Source organism: Leopardus geoffroyi, chromosome B4 (genome assembly GCF_018350155.1).
Source record: "Leopardus geoffroyi isolate Oge1 chromosome B4, O.geoffroyi_Oge1_pat1.0, whole genome shotgun sequence".
Lineage (NCBI taxonomy): Eukaryota > Metazoa > Chordata > Mammalia > Carnivora > Felidae > Leopardus > Leopardus geoffroyi.
The window spans coordinates 79,495,562-79,513,959 of record NC_059341.1 but is presented as its reverse complement, the minus strand read 5'-3'; the positions used below and the strand labels follow the sequence as shown (position 1 = coordinate 79,513,959).

The window sequence follows — 18,398 nt, the reverse complement described above, 5'->3', positions numbered from 1 at the left end:
TCATACTTAATCAATGTCAGTGGAAACAGGATCTTGTCCTCGATTTTCTTGGCTCAAACACTTGACTAAATCTGCTCACTGAAAAGAGGTGTTTAGTGGTGGCAAAGCAATTTGCAAGCTCCAAACTTTAAAGAGACCACCTCAGGGCACCTGAGGGTGGCTCAGTCGGTTAAGCAAGCGTCCGACTTTGGCTCAGGTCATGATCTCACGGTTCGCGAGTTGGAGCCTTGCGTTGGGCTGTGTGCTGACAGCTCAGAGCCTGGAACCTGCTTCAGATTCTGTGTCTCCCTCTCTCTCAGTCCCTCCCTAGCTTGCAGTCTGTCTCTCTCTCTCTCTCAAAAAATAAATAAATAAATAAACGGTAAAAAAATTTAAAGAGACCATCTCATAAACTATATGCCGATTTATTTATTGCCCAAAGGAGAATCGGCTGGCAGAATAGCTAGTCTCAGAGAATACATTCTCGGGGCCAGTAAAGAACTTATCATCAGTCCAATGAGTATTTGTTGAGTATCTAGCATGTGCCTGGCACACAGGGGATATAGTGGTAGGCAAACCTGGTCCATGCCCTTGATGGTGACATGATGGTAATAAACGTAACTGTAACACGGTGAGATACTGGTAACGAAAGGAGATACAGAGACAGCACAGAGGAGAGTGAGGAGCTCCAAGGAGGTCAGAGGAGGCTGCTGGAGGGATTACAGCAGGTGGAGAGGGAGGGTGCCGTGGTGCTGGGGGGCTGGGGAGGGCGGCAGCAGCCGCATCAGAGAGGCCCTCTCAATTGGCTACAGAGCTGGGATCTTACACCGTAGTGCTCACAGGAGAAGCCAACACCTTGGGCGTCAGACAGACCCAGGTCTCAGTCCCCCTCCGCCACTCACAATGTGACTTAGGCAAAACGCTTTTGCTCCACGAATGTCAGTTTCTTCATCGGTATAAAGAAGTTACTATTAGAAGTTCCCGCATAAAGTTGTCATGAGAATTCAGTTTAGCTGAAGAATGCACGAGAATTATTATTTTGTTCAATATCTGGCACCTAGTGTGTGCTCAATAAATAGTTGCTATTATATCATTGTCACTCTTAGCATTATTAGCATTATTAGCATTATTATTATTATTATTATTAGCATTATTAGCATTATTAGCATTATTAGGACAGACTAGTCTTTCAAAAAGGCTGACATGTGAAGTGCAGAAGGTCTGAGAGCGATCAGATTATTTGATGAAAATGCGAAAACGAACTAAAGAGAAAACGCGTTGGCTATTAAGAGATATTTCTACCATCGTATGCTTAGATCAGAATATGAACACTGACTGACTCAATGGACAAACTCTGGAGTCTCAGTGTCTGAACACAATAGAAGTTCATTTCTCACTCATAGTCCGAGACCGATGTGGGCAGCAATCCCACATGATTCTCCCAGTGGGCGTCCCATAGAACTACGCGCTTCTGTCTTGAGCCTGGCCACAGGGGACATGTGGCCTCAAGGTTACTTACTGGAAAAGGGGAGATGAGAGGTGAAAGAGACACAGGGACTGTTAACTGCCTCATCCTAGATACCACTCACATTTAACTGGCCAATAGGGTCCCAAGCCCCAACCAAACCCCAAAGGAGGCTGGGAAATGAGGACAAGAAGGTGGATACTTGATAAGCACTAGAAGTCTCTGGCACAACCTTTTTGGTTGGTGACCAACCAACCAGGTGACCAGCTCGAGAATTCTTTTCCCCATGAGCAGTGCTGAGATGGCACCAGCACATGTGCCCTCGTCCAAGCAAATAACTTCCCTTTGACTTTGACAGTGTCATGTCAGGCACAGTGCTATAGACCAGATGAGGCTGCACGCTATGGTAATTATATTTAGTTCTCCTTCATATTTTTTTTAAAAAAATTTTTTTTTTCAACGTTTATTTATTTTTTTTGGGACAGAGAGAGACAGAGCATGAACGGGGGAGGGGCAGAGAGAGGGAGACACAGAATCGGAAACAGGCTCCAGGCTCTGAGCCATCAGCCCAGAGCCTGACGCGGGGCTCGAACTCACGGACCGCGAGACCGTGACCTGGCTGAAGTCGGACGCTTAACCGACTGCGCCACCCAGGCGCCCCTCTCCTTCATATTTTTAAGGAGATATTGGAAGACTGTTTGGATTTGGGAAATGTAAGTCTATCTAATGGTGAAATAGAGATAACTTGTTCAGTGTGTCTTAAAGCACATTCCTTGAAATGCTGGTTCCTATAAAATATTTGGCCAAAAAGAGGTCTTTATGGTCAAGCAAAATCTTGGGAAACACACACACACACACGAACACACACACACACACACACACACACACACACGTTTTTTTTTTTTTGGACAAAACCAGTTCTTTATTTCTGATACTGGAATCGGTCTACCTCCCTTTCTTCTCTAGTTTTTTTTTTTCAATAACTCATCTATAAAAACATGATATGCTCACATGAGAAAATTTAGAAATGTTAAAAAATAGAAAAAAAACCACTTCCCAGTCACCATCTTTGGAAAACACTGAGTTTCGCAGCATCCTTTGGTGTAGCTTTCCTAAGCATAGTGATGGATCTAAAAAGTCCCACAGTATGATGCCTGCTTAACCTTTTTTTAAAAAAAAACCAACAAAGAATCCATCCCCACGCTTTTTTTCTACACGGTACCTGTTAATCTCCTAAGAACTACGGTTCCCGGGCAAACGAGAGCCAGTTTAATTGCAGTATGTTTGCAAAGCCTTGCTTCAAGGATCCATCCATCCGTCCATCCTTTGTTGTTGAGCTCTTGTTTCAAAGGGTGATGCTTCTGGCTTAGTCTACCAACCCAGGTGTTGCTCCCACCTGGAACTAATGGCAGAGGTAGTCACTGGAGCCCAAATGACAGCAGGCTGCTGTCAGAGGCACCTCCAATGTGAAGCCCTCCTCCCAGACCTCAGCCACCTTTTGACCTGCCCATATCCCCACACATCCCATGCCTTCCAAACCTGGTTGTATCACTTCTGTCTCTCCATAATCTGTAAGGAAGGTAAGCCTGGGGCTTCAAAGGAATTCCTGATTCATCTGGCCGGTCAACCCCTCAAGGGAAGATGAGAAAAGGTCATCCTGCCTGTTCCCTGACCTTGGGCAGAAGTGGCTTGGTTCCAGATGCCTGGGTGTCTCAACTTCTTAGAAAGTGTCCAGAAAAAAAAGGAGACTTCAAAGGCTCCCTTTGAAACCCAATCCTATGTAAGTTTCTTCTGTTTCAATAAATACTTTTCCTCTCTTCTATTCTCAATGGTCAGAGTTAATAAACTCTCTCTTGTGCTTGTGGGGGACAAAAACCTGGCTACATTTATGGGGCATAAGAAACAATCTCATGAAATAATGGAAAGCCTAACCTTGAACTTCTCAAAGGGCTTGCTGGTCACCCAGCTTCTTTGACATGGCCCCTCTCCTCTTCAGAGGGAATAGACAGACTGTAGTGTCTCCCCTGAGGCAGCATAGAGAGCCCACTCTCTTTTCCACCCAGGACCTTCTAGACTCCTCTATCTGTTTATCTGTGGCTGGCGCCATCTCTATCACTCACCAATGTCCCCACAGCCTTGTTCCCTGTGGGGTAAACACCTTGGCTGTTATTATGCTCTGATTGGTTCAGTGGAGACTGTGTCACTCAACTACGCCCAGGTACCATCTGGCCATTCCACGAGGGTTCCAAGGGGGAGTCCAGGCTCCAGGGTGTAACTGAGGGCACAGCAATGAGCCTTGTCCTAAGCACCAGTCTGTTTCACACTCATCCTGAATGTCCCTGGTGCCAAGGCTGGGACTGAACACCAGTGAGCAGGGGAGGGAACGGTTAATCCGGAAGGACCTGCTAATCTGATGGTGGAAATGGGACACATACTCAGGACTCAGACAGACTGAGCAATAAGAGTGATGAAGCAGAAGCCCACCAGGGTGTCAGAAGGGCATTATGGGAAGGGAGTGAGAGTGGGGGAGGGGCAGAGACAGACTCCCAAGCCCACTCAGGCTGTCAATGCAGAGCCAGATACCGGGCTTGAACTCACCAACTGGGAGATCATGACTTGAGCCAAACCCGAGCTGCAGTCAGCCGCTTAACCAACCGACACGCCCGGGTGCCCCTGAGAGGGGCCGATTCTAACGGAAGAGAAGAATTAGAGGCAACTTAAGTTGGAAAAAGGAAATTGGGTTCGATTGGAAAAGGTACTCTTCAACTTACTTGGAATGAAGTTCTAGAATCTAGTTCTTAGTTTTTCAGATTGGAGGAGTCTTCCTCAGCCCTTCTCGACTTGTTCTTAATCATCAGTCACATTTTGATCCAGAATCAGAAATGCCAAGGCAGCAAATGTCCCGATCAGGGGTTCCTGGCATGGGACGAATGATCATCTTCTGCTATCAAAGTAAAAGAAAACACGCAAATCCCACGAAGGACCATCTTCCTAAAGCTTTCTTGTTCCATCTCCTCTAGTATCTCCCTCACTTTTATTCCAGAAATGTTTTTGGAGAACCCTTTTAGCTCTGGCCCAAAGTCCTCACCCTCCACCTCTTGTGACCAGAGCTCCCACTGGCCTTAACTTTGTCACTGTGTCTGATCTGCCTCAACAGACGTAGAATTCCTTGTAGACAGACCAGAAGTCTCCACCCTCTGGGACTTCCTTCCAGGACTCAGGTCAGAGCCGTCTTTATCCAGAAGCCTTGGGAAAGCAGCAGCCCACAAGCTAAGGATGATTCTCTGGAATATTCTTGACCCTGTTCATGTCCTTCGGAAGCAGAACCCGCCTGGCCATCTGCTCCATTGTACCACACCCCTCCACCTCTAAAGGGTGTCTCCCCCCAACCCCAGCCAGACCCACTGGAAGCTTCCACCACAGATCCTGACAGTGATAACCCCAGTAATTGGAGGACAGCAAGTGAAGATAAGGTAGCCAAATTATTATAATGCAGGAGGTGAGCAAACCAAATGCGGGGTTCCGAGCCATTTTATAGGGGATTCATGGGGAGTTCACGGTTGGGGGTGGGGGGGAGACAAATCTCAGGGAGGGGTGGTAATCTCCTATACGGAGAGGCCCCAGGTGGCTAATAGGTGTTCCCGACCTACAAATTAGGCTGCCTCCAGCCGCCTATTTAAGGGGCTGGGGGCGAGCCAGGCCGACCAGCGCAGCCGCCCTCCGCGCCCCTATCCCGCGTTCCGCACGCGCCCGCACCCGGTCCCCACAGCATGAGCCGCCAGCTGCACCAGCGCCCCGCCGGCGAGCGCCCCAGCTTCAGCGGCTGCTCGGCCGTCATCGCGGGCCGGGTCAGCGGCAGCTCCGCCTCGTTCCGGGCCGGCGTCAAGAGCACGGCGGCCTTCGGCAGCCGGAGCCTCTTCAGCCTGGGGGGCGGCCGGCGCCTGGCTCTGTGCGCCGCGGCCGGCCGGGGCGGCGCCTACGCGCTGGGCCACTGCTCCGGCACCGGCGGCCGGCTGGGCGGCTTCGTGGGCACCGTCTTCGGCAGCGCGGGGCTGGGGCCCGCGTGCCCGTCCGTGTGCCCGCCCGGCGGCATCCCTCAGGTCACCGTCAACAAGAGCCTCCTGGCCCCCCTCCACGTGGAGCTGGACCCCGAGATCCAGAAAGTGCGCGCCCAGGAGCGGGAGCAGATCAAGGCGCTGAACAATAAGTTCGCCTCCTTCATCGACAAGGTGGGTCCTCAGGCATCGGTGCGGCCTTGCGTTGGTGACCAGTGTGCACCGGGGTGCTGGCTCTGCCACTGACAGCTATGTGAAAACTTGGGCCAGCCGGTTATCCTTTCTGGGCTTCCCTTGGTTCCTCTGTAAAATGGGCACGCTGTGGCTCTTACCCCACATGAGGATGTGAGGGTGAATTGGCGGTTTCTAAAGTGCTTGGAACAGTGCTAGGCACCCGCACCCCCGACCCCCGACCCATGGTAAACAGAAGCTTCATTTTATCCTTGCGGACAAGACCCGGGGTCAGAACGGGGGTGCGCCACAGGCAGGAGACTTGTGAAATGGCCCTCTGAGAGCTCTCGATTATCACACAAGGAGATGGGTACGTATATGCAGGACAGGAGCTCAAGAGGGACACTGACCAGGGAGTATCACAGGACGTGATGCTTGGTGAAGGGAAAGGACTTAACCAAGTAGGAGGTAGGATGGGGGTATGAGCCAGGAAGGTGTCTAGAGGAGATGAAAGAAAAGGACCAGAAAACTGAAAGCTGGGGCTGGGCTGGGGGTGGGGGGGCGGGGAGAGGGGAGATTGAGAAGGAGGGCATGTCGAGTGACAGGTGTGCATTCTCTATGTGTCTGTGGGGATGGGAGCATGCGGAGGTTAAAAGGGAAGCTGTCTCTGGTGACTCAGAGGCAGTGACCCCAAAGAACGAAGAGGAGAGAAGGAATATGCTTCTGTATCCAACCTGGGGCAGAAGGTCTAGGCCATGAGTCACAGGGGACATGATACTGACAAGAGCTGATGTTACTCAGGGCCCGGTGCTGTCCCAAGGGGTTCCCGTATATCAACACACAACCCGTGATTGTGTTATCATTCTGCCTTGCGGGTGAGGAAACCAACATGGCAGGAGGCCAGTAAACGTGCCCAGGCTGATAGAACAGCAACAGAGGACTGTGTCCCTCACCGCTGTGCTCAGGAAGAGGAAGGGAGTGGTTGGAGGGGAGAGGGAAGGACTGGAAGAAACAGAGCTACTGTCCCAGAGGACAGGGCTCATTTTCCTGTTCAAAGTCTGTTCTTCCCCCTCACGTTTCCTTCTCTCCCTCAAGCTAGAGGTAAGGAAGAAGAGGAAGGCTAGCGAGTAGCAGAGGCTTGAAGTTAATTGAGCCCAAACACGTAAGACTTTTGGTCAAGTATGAAGGAACCTTCTAAAGATGTGAGAACCTGCTTTGAAATGAAAACCGAAGAAACCAACCAAGAGCAACTTAGGTGGCGGATAAGAGAGAACGTGTTCATGGCCAGAGTGACTTTCCAATGCCATTCCCCACCCCTGCACTGCCCCTCCCTTGCTTCCCATCTTCCTTCGCTCTGAAAACACCAGCACTTACAGCAAAAGAAGCGACTTCCATCACATGATAACTCACGGTGGCAGTTATAGCACTGCGTAAGCCTACTTCCCGATTTCTTTTAGACTCCATCTGATTTCTCGTCTTGGAGACGTCTTGCTCTTTCCTCCCTCCCATCCAAGACCGACTGTATCTGATTTCTGGGGCCCTCTCTCCCCACTGTGGAGAGGCAAGAACGGAAGGGGGATTCTGTGCTGTGACCACCTTTGGGTTCCAGGTGCGGTTCCTGGAACAGCAGAACCAGGTGCTGGAGACCAAGTGGAACCTGCTGCAGCAGTTAGACCTGAACGACTGCAGGAAGAACCTGGAGTCCATTTATGAGGGCTACATCAGCAACCTCCGGAAGCAGCTGGAGACACAGACAGGCGACAGGGTGCGGCTGGACTCCGAGCTGAGAAGCATGCAGGATTTGGTGGAGGACTGCAAGAAGAGGTGAGTGGAGAGGCGGAGAATCCGCCACTGGAGGGTCTCGATGACAGATTGAGGTTTCGATTTGCAGCCAGAATTTTTGCCTTCTTAGGTCCCTTGCTGATACCATGTGCGATTTCCTTTCCCCTGGGGAGGGAGGGAGATCCAGACAGGTTGAGACACAGGAAGAGAAAGGATCTCTACCCCAAGTGGTGCCCTGAATCGCCTAGGAAATGGTGTGCCCATTCTCACATTGGAAATGGAGACATGGGGACAAGAGGGCTGTCTCAAAACCAGATGGACAGCCCAGGTGGCATTGTAGCTCCTCCTGTGTGAGGGGCCTTCCACGGGAGTACCTAGGATGTGAGCCATCACGCCAATCCCAGAACGAAGCCTAAAGCTGAGCAAACAAGGGTTTTAAAAACTTTTTTCAGGGGCGCCTGGGTGGCGCAGTCGGTTAAGCGTCCGACTTCAGCCAGGTCACGATCTCGCGGTCCGTGAGTTCGAGCCCCGCGTCGGGCTCTGGGCTGATGGCTCAGAGCCTGGAGCCTGTTTCCGATTCTGTGTCTCCCTCTCTCTCTGCCCCTCCCCCGTTCATGCTCTGTCTCTCTCTGTCCCAAAAATAAATAAATGTTGAAAAAAAAAATTAAAAAAAAAAAAAAAAACAAAACTTTTTTCATGCTGCGGCATATCTGTGCTGCTGAATCCCCTTAATTTCCCCCAGGCTTGAGCCATCCCGGCTCAGTGTGCTCTGGTATTTTGGAAGCTGGCTTTCAGGTGCCAGGATCTCTAGGGAAAGATGACTTCTTCCACAGTTCAAGGGGATGGAGATGGTCAGAGCCAAGTGATTTCTCTTGTTCCATGTTCACTCTGCCTGTCCACCCCTGTTCTGAAGTAGCCCCAAGCGGAACTCTGCCCTGAGACCTGCGTGGAGTCCTGAGGGAGGAGGTGACATAGTCTATAGTCCTGAAAGCACACAGATTATGGGGACAGGCTCAAAGAACACGCTCAGCGAGCCCCCAGGCAGTGGAAATGAATACAGTGTGAACTGAGATTGAGTGGCGTTAAGATGGAAATGCCACCCCATTGGATATTTGGGTAGAATTCTGGAGGAAAAGAGGGGATTTCCAGGCAGAGCCCGGATGTCCAGGTCAGAAGCATCCGAAGATCATGCTGCCTCTGGGCTTTTCAGACCAGGGAAGCCAGGTGTTCTGGAGTCACCACCATGACCGTGAGTCACTCAGTCCTCTGAGAACTTCAGCTTTAATATTTATAAAATTCAGATACTGCTGCCTGCCTCGCCACTTGCACGAGCTGTTGAGAGAGGGTAATGCCAGAAAGTAATGTATTAACAGCTCTTAAAAGAACCAAAGTGCTAGGCAACACTAAGGCCTTGTGTCCTGATGTCACTGAGATCCTAGCTTTACTATTAACTAGCTTTATGCCTTTGCCTCATGTATAAAATTGGGAGACGATAATAATAGAAGCTGTTTCGCAGGATTACCGTGGGGATGAAATGAAATAATGATGTGAATTGGGAACTATTGTAAAATCCACTTGGCAAGAAATGAAAGTCTGCATCTTGTACAGTAGGTTATTGGAAGCGTTCACGATTAAAGTGATAGAGATTTAATATAATTAATATATCTGTGTTCTAAAACAAAAAAATCAATATGCATTTGGCTGTGGCTTAACTCTTATGTATGCGTTATAATGTATTTTGTAAATTATAAGTTAGTTCCAAAGTCAATAGTGCTATGAAATGCGTTCTTTTTCTTTATAAAAGGGTGTAGCTGTGTATGTTCTGCTGTTTGGTTTCTAGAAGTACCTAATGCAAAATTCTGGCCAAATGAATGTGATTAATTTTGATAGCCATCATGATCAAACTTTTTCTATGTATTTTATGGAATAGAAAGATCGGCTAAAAACTAATCGGTCTGCCACTAGGGTATACTCTTACTTGCTAACGGGAGGAAGAGAGATTGAATATTTTCGAAGATAGTGTGAGATAATGACAAATTGTAATAGAAACAACTATTTGATAAAAAGAGGTATTCAATTGTCTTTTAAGTAACCCACATGGAATCTGAGATGAATCATATCAACTGTTTTTTATGTATTTTATCCACGTGACTGACAAAATCTGGCAGGTTCAGAAAATGTTCCAGTCACATGTTAAAAGAACCCACTTCACTAACCTGTACTACTGGAGTCATTCAGCAGGCCTTTTTCCCCCTTGGCAGCCAGTGGCATGCCTTAGGAAGAAGGAAAAAGGCTGAAATGGATTGCTCGTGTTAAATCATATGGAAACAAGCCATTTTCTAGCATGAATTAAGATTCATTATTCAACATTCTTTGACAACAGTAAGAGGTGACATAGGTCTTCGAGTCATCTATACTCTTGTCTCCCCAAGTCTATAATATATCTGCATGAAGAACATCCAGTCCTATCCAAGCATCCTGTTTCTAAGGCCTTGCTTCATCTGGAACAGAAATATGTATATATATATATATATATATATATATATATATATATATAAAACCCCAGTAGAAACAACTCGAAGGTGGGGATAGTGTTTTGTTTGGTGCCTGGGACGTTTTGCACCATGGGCTAATGCACTGTGCTAAGGGGCCGGATGGCAGAAGGGGTGCGTCTTTCCGCTGTCAGGAGGGCGGGGTAGTTGTGAAACAGAGGAGGGACAGTGAAGCCCCCCACAGGTGCATTCTAGGGCAGCTGCACGGCAGGATAGGTCACATGTGAACGAAGGAGCTGGATGTGAATTCCTTTAAACCTGTTCCCGTCACGTCCCCTTTAGAAGGCTGCGCATGCCCCAAGGGTACGTGAACCCCAGTTTGTAGGCCACTGCCACGCAGCTCTGGGCATGGAGGTGATCACCACCTGCTCAGGGAGCATGTGCAGAACTGAATTATCCCAATGGCAACGCCACCTCCGTTCTCTTGCCGCACACAGGTATGAGGTGGAGATTAACCGACGCACGGCTGCTGAGAATGAGTTTGTGGTGCTCAAGAAGGTGAGAGGGGAGCAGGAAGGGCTGGAGGAGGCCTAGGGAAGCTTCCTGAACACCTGACACAGTGATGTCGGTAGGCTGAGGAAAGGGTGACCGGGGTTCTGAGGCTCCTTGTGGCAGGGAGGGAGGGCAGGGGAAGGCAGCTGGCTCCTCTCTGTGTCCCCCAGGACGTGGATGCCGCCTACATGAACAAGGTTGAGCTCCAGGCCAAGGTGGACTCCCTGACGGACGAGATCAAATTCTTCAAGTGCCTCTATGAAGGGGTAAGGATATCGCTGAGCTCTCCTGTGTGGTCTGTGCCACTCACAAGTGGCTTCTGGCCCTCGGCCCGCGTGGACGTGTCGACCGAAGGTTGGCAGCTCAGTGCAGCTGACGTTTGCTGAGCGATGAGGTGGGCTTGAGGAGGGCCTGATGGAGAATAAATGATCCCTGTCTTCCAGGAAGTCGCAGTCCGATAGGGAAAACAACCTGCAGATGAGCTCTGGCGGGGAGCAGAGGAAGGTATAGGGAGTTCTGCCTGAGCCGCCGGGGAAGGTTCCCAGAGAAGGATGAGGAAAATCTCAGGGGGTGCTGAAAATGGCACGGGGGTCTCGCCTGAGGGAGCTGGATGCGTGGCCTGAGTTGTGCTACACCGTGAGGGGCCTGGGGAAGGCAAGGTGGTCGGTGATCCTAGAGAAGCTCTGTGTGCCACGCTCAGATCTAATATTCCGGATGAAGTCATAGAGTGTGGAATAGGGGTAGGTGCAGGCCTGAGTGCATGACGGGGAGGGCAGTCCCACCTTGGGGCTGAAAGCCCAACGCGCTCCCTTCGTGCCTGGCACACACCGGCACTGGTAGGCTCTGTGGAAGGCTGAGGGAGGGCAGTGAGGGATTGGCCAGGGAAGGTTGGGAGATGTGCTCTCTTCGTGGGGATCCTCTAACTGGCTCCACTTCCCTAACTGCTGTCCAGGAGATCGCTCAGATGCAGTCCCACATCAGCGACACATCTGTCATCCTGTCCATGGACAACAACCGGGACCTGAACTTGGACAGCATCATCGACGAGGTCCGGGCCCAGTACGAGGAGATCGCCCTGAAGAGCAAGACCGAGGCCGAGGCCCTGTACCAGACCAAGGTGGGCCGTGTGCCGGGTGTGCAAGGCCCAGTGACTACGGCTGCCACTCTCTCCTCGTGTGTGCGTGTGCATGGGTGTGTGTATTGGGCTGGGTTGAGACCTCTGTTGTCTTGGAGTTGAGCCTTGTGGAAATGCCCCCCTGTGGTCCAGGGAGGGCAACCACAGCTTTGGCATGTGTTAGGGGCATATATGGGCTTGGCCGTTGGCCCTAGCTGACAGCAGAGGTCACATGAGCCACAACCCAGGGAAGACTCTGTCGGTTTCTGTGGGTAATCCATCCATCTTGGCTTTTCTTTGTGTTCCCAACTTCGTAGAACTCCACCAAGGCTCTCACCCTTGTGGACCTGGGGACCCTGTTGAGCTGGAGCAGGGCCTTCCTGTCTGAAAGGAAAGGGTGGTCTTTCTCTCCCTTTTCCTTCCCTCCTAGTCCCTCCCCCACCCCCCCCCCCCCCCCCCCATCTCTCCTCCTAGTACCTTTGCTGCTTGGGCAGTGAGAACAGCATGTGGTCCCCCTCCCCCTCTCCATGCTCAGGACCCTTGGGAGGTGAATTCCCAATGGTCCTCTGCTCCTCCTTCTCGCCCCCCAACGTCAGATCCAAGAACTGCAGGTCACAGCGGGCCAGCAAGGGGACGACCTCAAACTCACCAAGGCTGAGATCTCAGAGCTCAACCGCCTGATCCAGAGGATCCGCTCAGAGATAGGGAATGTGAAGAAGCAGGTGGGTTCCATGCAATGAGTCAGCTGACGGGCTGTCTTGAGCACCAAGGGTATGAGGCTAAATACGGAACAAGGATAAGACATGGTCCCTCCTGAGGGCATTTACAGTCCAGGAGGACAGAATAGTCTGAACCCGTATAGAAGGATGAAGCATTCCACCCACTGTGAAACATGCTTCCTAAGGGCTGTAGGGGTCCGGAGTGGCCAGAGCGGAATGAAGACCCCAGGGAGGCTTCCTCCAGGAGGTGGGAGGGGATGGGCAGAAAGGAGAGGGAAGGGGTCCTGGTGAGGGAGCCGGCATGAGCAACGGATCCAAGGTGGGCGCCGCATGGCATGTGTGCAGGGGTGAGAGGCACCTAGCTCAAGCACAAGTTCTGTGATGGGTGGGGTGCGAGGGGGCGGGACCCCACCGGGTAGCACGGGGCAGATTATGGGCACCCGTGAAGCTGGGCAGTGGAGTTTAGACCCGACGCAGTAGGTGAAAAGGAGGTTTCATGTGATGATGAGTCGGTGCCAGAGGAAGGAGAGCCCAGCGGTGGAATTTAGGAGAATGGGAGAGAAAGAGCTTTCCAACGTAGACTTGGCCCAGGGCTCTGCTCTGTGTTTGCGCCCTGCTGTGGCAGTGCTGTGTGTGGTGGCCTGGCACTGAGTGACCCCATGACCCCAGGTGCATCATTTGGGTTATCTGAGTCTGTAGGAAGCAAACCCAGGAAATTCCCAGAGTTGGCGGAGGCTGGCACAAAGGCTTCCTGGACAAGTCAAGTGGCCCTGTCCCCTTGTCCTCTTCTTTAGAGGCCCCTCCCTTCCCTACACACACACACACACACACACACGCTCTTCTTCTGTGCCCCAGGCTCCTGGCAGCTGAAAGAAAAAAGACCACATTACACAAGAACTCATGGCGTTTTTCATTTAATCAAGTTCTGCATACACGAAAGAAAAACAACAAGGTGTTTGAAGCTGCCCTCAAGTATCAGCTTATAATGTGTAGCTGGCAAAATGCCGTGTGTTCACGGTTGGGTGAGCTTATTACCAGAAAGTGACGTCTGCAATCAGAACACCACCTAGGAGGTCAGGGAAGATGTCCTCCGTGGGGGAGCCCATGGGGGTCACTCTCGATGCTTGGTCCCCTTGAAGCTCCTCCAGAGGGCCCTCAGTCAGGGTGCTTTCTGGCCCTCTGGCCTTCCCACCAAAGAAGCACATAGTTTCACCTGCAGACTGTCTTGACATTTGCTGACCCCAGGATCCATGGGATGATTGTTGTCAAGGATGCCCCAATTTCGTGCCCTCTCCCCTCACGCCACATTCACGAGACCCAGAAGCCTCCTGGGCTCACCGTGCGGGACCTCAGTCAGTGAAAAGGAGCAGAGGCCAGCTTGGCAGAATTTGGCACACTTTCCTATCAGACAGGAAGGCCCTGCCCCAGCCCAACAGAGTGTATTGCCACGCCCTGAATGATTAGACCTCCACAGTCCCGAGGATGGGACGTGGTCTTCTGTGGTCGGGTGGCTGGGTCCTGAGGCTGTGAGCCACTCACCCGAAACACTGTGGGTGCTTGCACGGCTGGGGCCCTGCCTGGCACAGGGGTGGCGCCGGCTGGACCGCAATCTAGAATTCCGTCTGGCCTTAGCATCAGCTGCTTTCCTTGGGGTGAAGCAAATTTGACTGCAGAGGAAGGGGACACACCAGAAAAGAGAAGCCAGAGTTTTAGATCCCACCAAAACCTTGGCCTAGCGATGGAACGCACGCCAAGACTAAGAGGTCCAAAAGCCCACGGCAGCCGTCCCGTGGCCGCAGCCCAGAGCCTCATCTGCAGTTTTGTATTGCACGTTAGCCTTCCACCTGACAGCAGCTGCCTGCCCGCTTGGGAAACCTGGTAACGAGAGTATCTTTTGAGGCTATTACTCCCCTTGTGTGATGCTCTGTGGAATTTTGGAGGCCAGACTCAGTGTGGCAGGTTTACTGGACAGAAATTTCATCAGTAAGGAACTTTATGAATCCCTCTTTTTTTTTTTTTTTTTTTTTTTTTTTGGTTTTTGTCTTGGGTTGGCATTAGAATCTTGCAGCCAGTGTTACAGACCAGGAGGGGGAGGGCAGGGGCCACAGGCCCAGGGAGCTCCCCTTCTCAGTGCCCTTCCTCCTCTCTCCCAAGGTAGGGAAGCTCCAGCTTCACATGCCAACGCATGAGCGGAGGTGAGCCATGCTGGAGTTAGGAGAAAGGACAGATTCATCTGTAGCAGTGTCCAAAGGGGGGGAACACTGGGAGGACCTCAGCGCATTTACTATCGGTCAGGACCAAATGAGGGGAGGGTGTCTGAGCAGGATCTCAGAACTGCGTTCTGGCTCAAAGCTCTGGATGCTCTCGCTCTGCAGTGCTCTAACCTGGAGACGGCCATCGCCGATGCCGAGCAGCGGGGCGACTGCGCCCTGAAGGACGCCCGGGCCAAGCTGGATGAGCTGGAGGCCGCCCTGCACCAGGCCAAGGAGGAGCTGGCCCGGATGCTGCGGGAGTACCAGGAGCTCATGAGCACGAAGCTGGCCCTGGACGTGGAGATCGCCACCTACCGCAAGCTGCTGGAGGGCGAGGAGTGCAGGTGGGGGGCCAGATATCCCTAATCTGGAACAGTTTCCCATCTGCGTGAGTAGGAAGATTCAGGGCAAACAGTTTGGGTCGGTTCAGGTCCTACTGAGGCAATGGGTTTGACATGGTGCAGTAGGAAAGACCAAAGTCAGACTCTAGGAAGGACTGAGTTGTAAAAATCCCAGAGAGGTAGTGGGAGAGGAAATATTAACATCGGTAGCGGTTGCAAAACAGAGTGTCCCTGGCCCTTTGTGCTGCGCGCTTGAGGGTGAGTCGGGGGAGGGGGCGGGCAGGATGGCTTCCAAGAGTCATCTGAGTGCAAGGTAACTCTGGCAAAGCCTGAGGCCCTGCGAAAATGTGAGCTCGTTCCTCTTGACTGTGTGAGACCACTGGCATAATAGAGGGGAGCAGGGACATGATCACTCCAGCCACCAGACCACTCCAGAGCCGCTCTGATGGAGAAGGGAGCCTTCACAGCAGATTTTTTTGGTCTCTGTTCCTTTCCGGAGAGGTCCCACTGGGGCGTGTGGGAAGAAGGGATGGATGGGCAGTGTGCATGCTGAGGGGCATCCCTGTGACCCCTGGATAGATGTAGTGCTGCTTTACAGAGGGTTTATCTGCCCCCCCCCCCACTTTCTCTCTCCAGGATGTCCGGGGAACACCCCAGTTCCGTGAGCATCTGTAAGTACCAAGACCTGGTTCTGCCCTTGGTCACCTACCAGAAGTCTGAGCCTCCAATTCCATGACACCAGAGAGAAGTCAGGACAGCAGGGAGGGTTCAGGACAGATGTAGGGGTGTGAAGAGGCTTTAGTAGCCAATGAGAAGCAGCGGATGGAGAAAAATAATGATACCGTGAAAGACAGAAGCACAATCCATGGAAAGATCAAATGATGCCCAGTAGTGTATAATCCAAACGCCTCTTGTAAGCATGAGGCTGCCTGGAGACATTCTATTGATCTTGAGACCAGCGCACAATCAAGGCTCTAGCTTGCAGTCGGTGGGGCGGGGGGGGGGGGGGGGGGGGGGGGGGGGGGTGGTGCTGGGGGTGGTGAGGGCTGGGGGGAGCCTGAGGGCAGGACGGTGGAAGAAGCTGAAACAGGCTGGAAAGCTGGGGACGGTGCAGGGGAGTTACTGTGTGTGGGGGGTACTCCAGCAGCCCCTTCCTTGGGGGCCGCACCGAAGGGTCTTTGTTCCTGTGGGGGAAGGTCCCTGCCAGAGCTCGCTGGAGCTCTAAGTCTGTCGCTGGTGGATGGACGCAGACCGATAGGACAGGGTCTACTACGTGCGGCCAAATACTTGAAAAATGATCAGTGCTGCTGAAAACCTCTTTGGAAACTAAAAGCACACTGCAGAGAGAATCTGTCCCCAGGGGGAGAGAATTGAAGGAGCGGCCGGGATGCCACAGGCCAGGGGTCTTCTCTTCCCCCCTGTTCCAGCTGTGATCAGCAGCACTGGCGCTGGGGCAGGAGGGGCTGGCTTCAGCGTGGGCTTCGGCGCCTCGAGCAGTTATGGCTTTAAACCCGCGGCCGTGGACGTCAAAACCAAAGGCAACTGTGGCAGCGAGTTCAAGGATCCCCTGCCCAAGACCTCAGGCAGCAGCTGTGCAACCAAAAAGGCCTCGAGATGAAGGGCTGTGCGCAGAAAGCTGCAGAACCCGTCTGCTCCACCCCCACTCCCTGCCCGCCCCCACCCTGTCCCAGCCCTGAAGTGCTTCCTCTGGAGCCCCAGTCCCTGAGCCGTCCCCTGTCCCTGTGGCCCGGGTGGTGCACGCTCTTTTGTGGGAAGTCCGGTCACGAGTGCTCTCGGTGACCTCCTCCTTGGCCATTTATCATTGGGTCGCTGCCCCCAGTGCAGAGATAACGCATCTACGTAGGATGTTTCCCCCTGGCCAGGTGTGAGCCCCTCTGTCCCCATGCCTTTCTTGGGCCTTTGCGGCCCAGGGGGTCTCTCTGTCCTCTGCTTCGGGTCATGTCCGGTTCTCCGCTTCTCCTGCAATAAATGATCAGTGCCATTTGATTCCCGTGTTGAATCTGTTGCCCAGGAAGTTGACGTTGGCAGCGCCCCTTCTAAAGTTCCTCGGTCTAATTCTGGGGTGCCAGGCCGGACGTGGGTCTCTGCCGTCTGGTTGTGGCCAGGTAGGTGCTGCTGAGGGCGGCTCCTGGTCAGCAGCTGGGGTTTGTTTCTGACATGCCTCTGGACAGGCTCTGCTTCCGGGGCACTGGGGCACCTGTGCACACAGTGTGAGGTGGGCACTATCACCCCTGTTGCAGACAGGCTCACGTCGCGGTCACGCCAGGACGCTCGAGCACGCGAGCTTCGGCCTGGCTTCTCGCCCGGGTTCTCCAAGGCACCCACACTAAGTGCCTCTTATTTCCTTCTTTTTCCTTACCTCCTCACTCTCCTGCCAACCCACCTTAACTCCGCTGCCCCACAGAGGGCCTCTTTCTGTTTTTCCAGCCAATTCTTTTCCACCCCAAAGTTTGAGGCTTGCCTGTGTGTACGTTTCTGGATGCGTCGGATCTGTTGGGTGCAGAAAATAGCGGCTCACCGAACCAGTCTTCAGGTACTGGGAATACTGGAGTAAACAAACAGGCACAGACTGTGTTCTCAACAGAGCTGACAGCCTATGAGAAGAGTGAAACCACGCAACTAACAGAGACATCCATAACACACGGTCAAGCAGTGATTATTGCCACGAGTGGAAATTAAGTGAAGGAAGAAGGGTGCTCTCTGAGGCACGCGCGTGTCTCTGCAGGCGTGTTGTTTTCTCGGAATCAGTTCCCACCGTTGGTTCCAGCAAGGTGCTAAGAGTGAGACCACCTTCCAGGGATGAGCCTCGTTTGAGGGGGGGGCATTCGAGGTGCCCAATGACGCCTTCTCCTCCCACATCATCCCTAGCTTTGACCTTGGTTTTTCTTTCCAGCGGGCCAGGACTTTTCATACCCAAGGATCTTTGCAAATACGATTTTTTTCACTTGCAGGTGCCTGTGCCCCATTTAGGGAAAGCCCGCGCTCATCCTTTGTGGCCTGGCTGAAATGCCACCTCCCACGTTCATGCTTTTTCTGGTCCCTCCAGGCAGACTCCATCAAAGTCATTGAACATTAAACGAGAGGGAACATTAGAGCTGGTGGCCAGACAGTTCTTCCTGTCCCCTTACTTTAAAAAAAATGTTTATTTACTCATTTTGAGAGAGAGAGAGAGCACAAATGTGAGTAGGGGAGACACAGAGAGAGGAGAGAGAATCCCAAGCAGCCTCCGTATTGTCAGCGTGGTGCCCGATATGGGGCTCGACATGGGCTTGATTCCACGAAAGGTGAGCTCATGACCTGAGCTGAAATCAAGAGTCGGATGCTTAACTGACTGAGCCACCCAGGCATCCCTCCTTGTCTCCTCACTTTATAGGCCAGCAAATGGAGGCCTGGATGGTTCTGTGCTCTGCCCTGGTTCACAGCCCCACACATCCACAGCACCATTCCAGAATCTG

At 52.3% G+C, this 18,398-nt stretch overlaps 1 protein-coding gene across 1 annotated transcript; it reads left to right on the top strand.

Annotated features, from left to right (window-relative positions):
• Positions 1 to 5,114: 5,114 nt before the first annotated feature.
• Positions 5,115 to 16,929, top strand: KRT72 (keratin 72). The gene is made up of 9 exons (XM_045466132.1): positions 5,115 to 5,673; positions 7,280 to 7,494; positions 10,442 to 10,502; positions 10,667 to 10,762; positions 11,449 to 11,613; positions 12,207 to 12,332; positions 14,705 to 14,925; positions 15,559 to 15,593; positions 16,350 to 16,929. Exons 1-9 carry the CDS (start codon positions 5,215 to 5,217, stop codon positions 16,538 to 16,540), a joined length of 1,569 nt encoding a protein of 522 aa, XP_045322088.1. The 5' UTR covers positions 5,115 to 5,214; the 3' UTR covers positions 16,541 to 16,929.
• Positions 16,930 to 18,398: the final 1,469 nt, after the last annotated feature.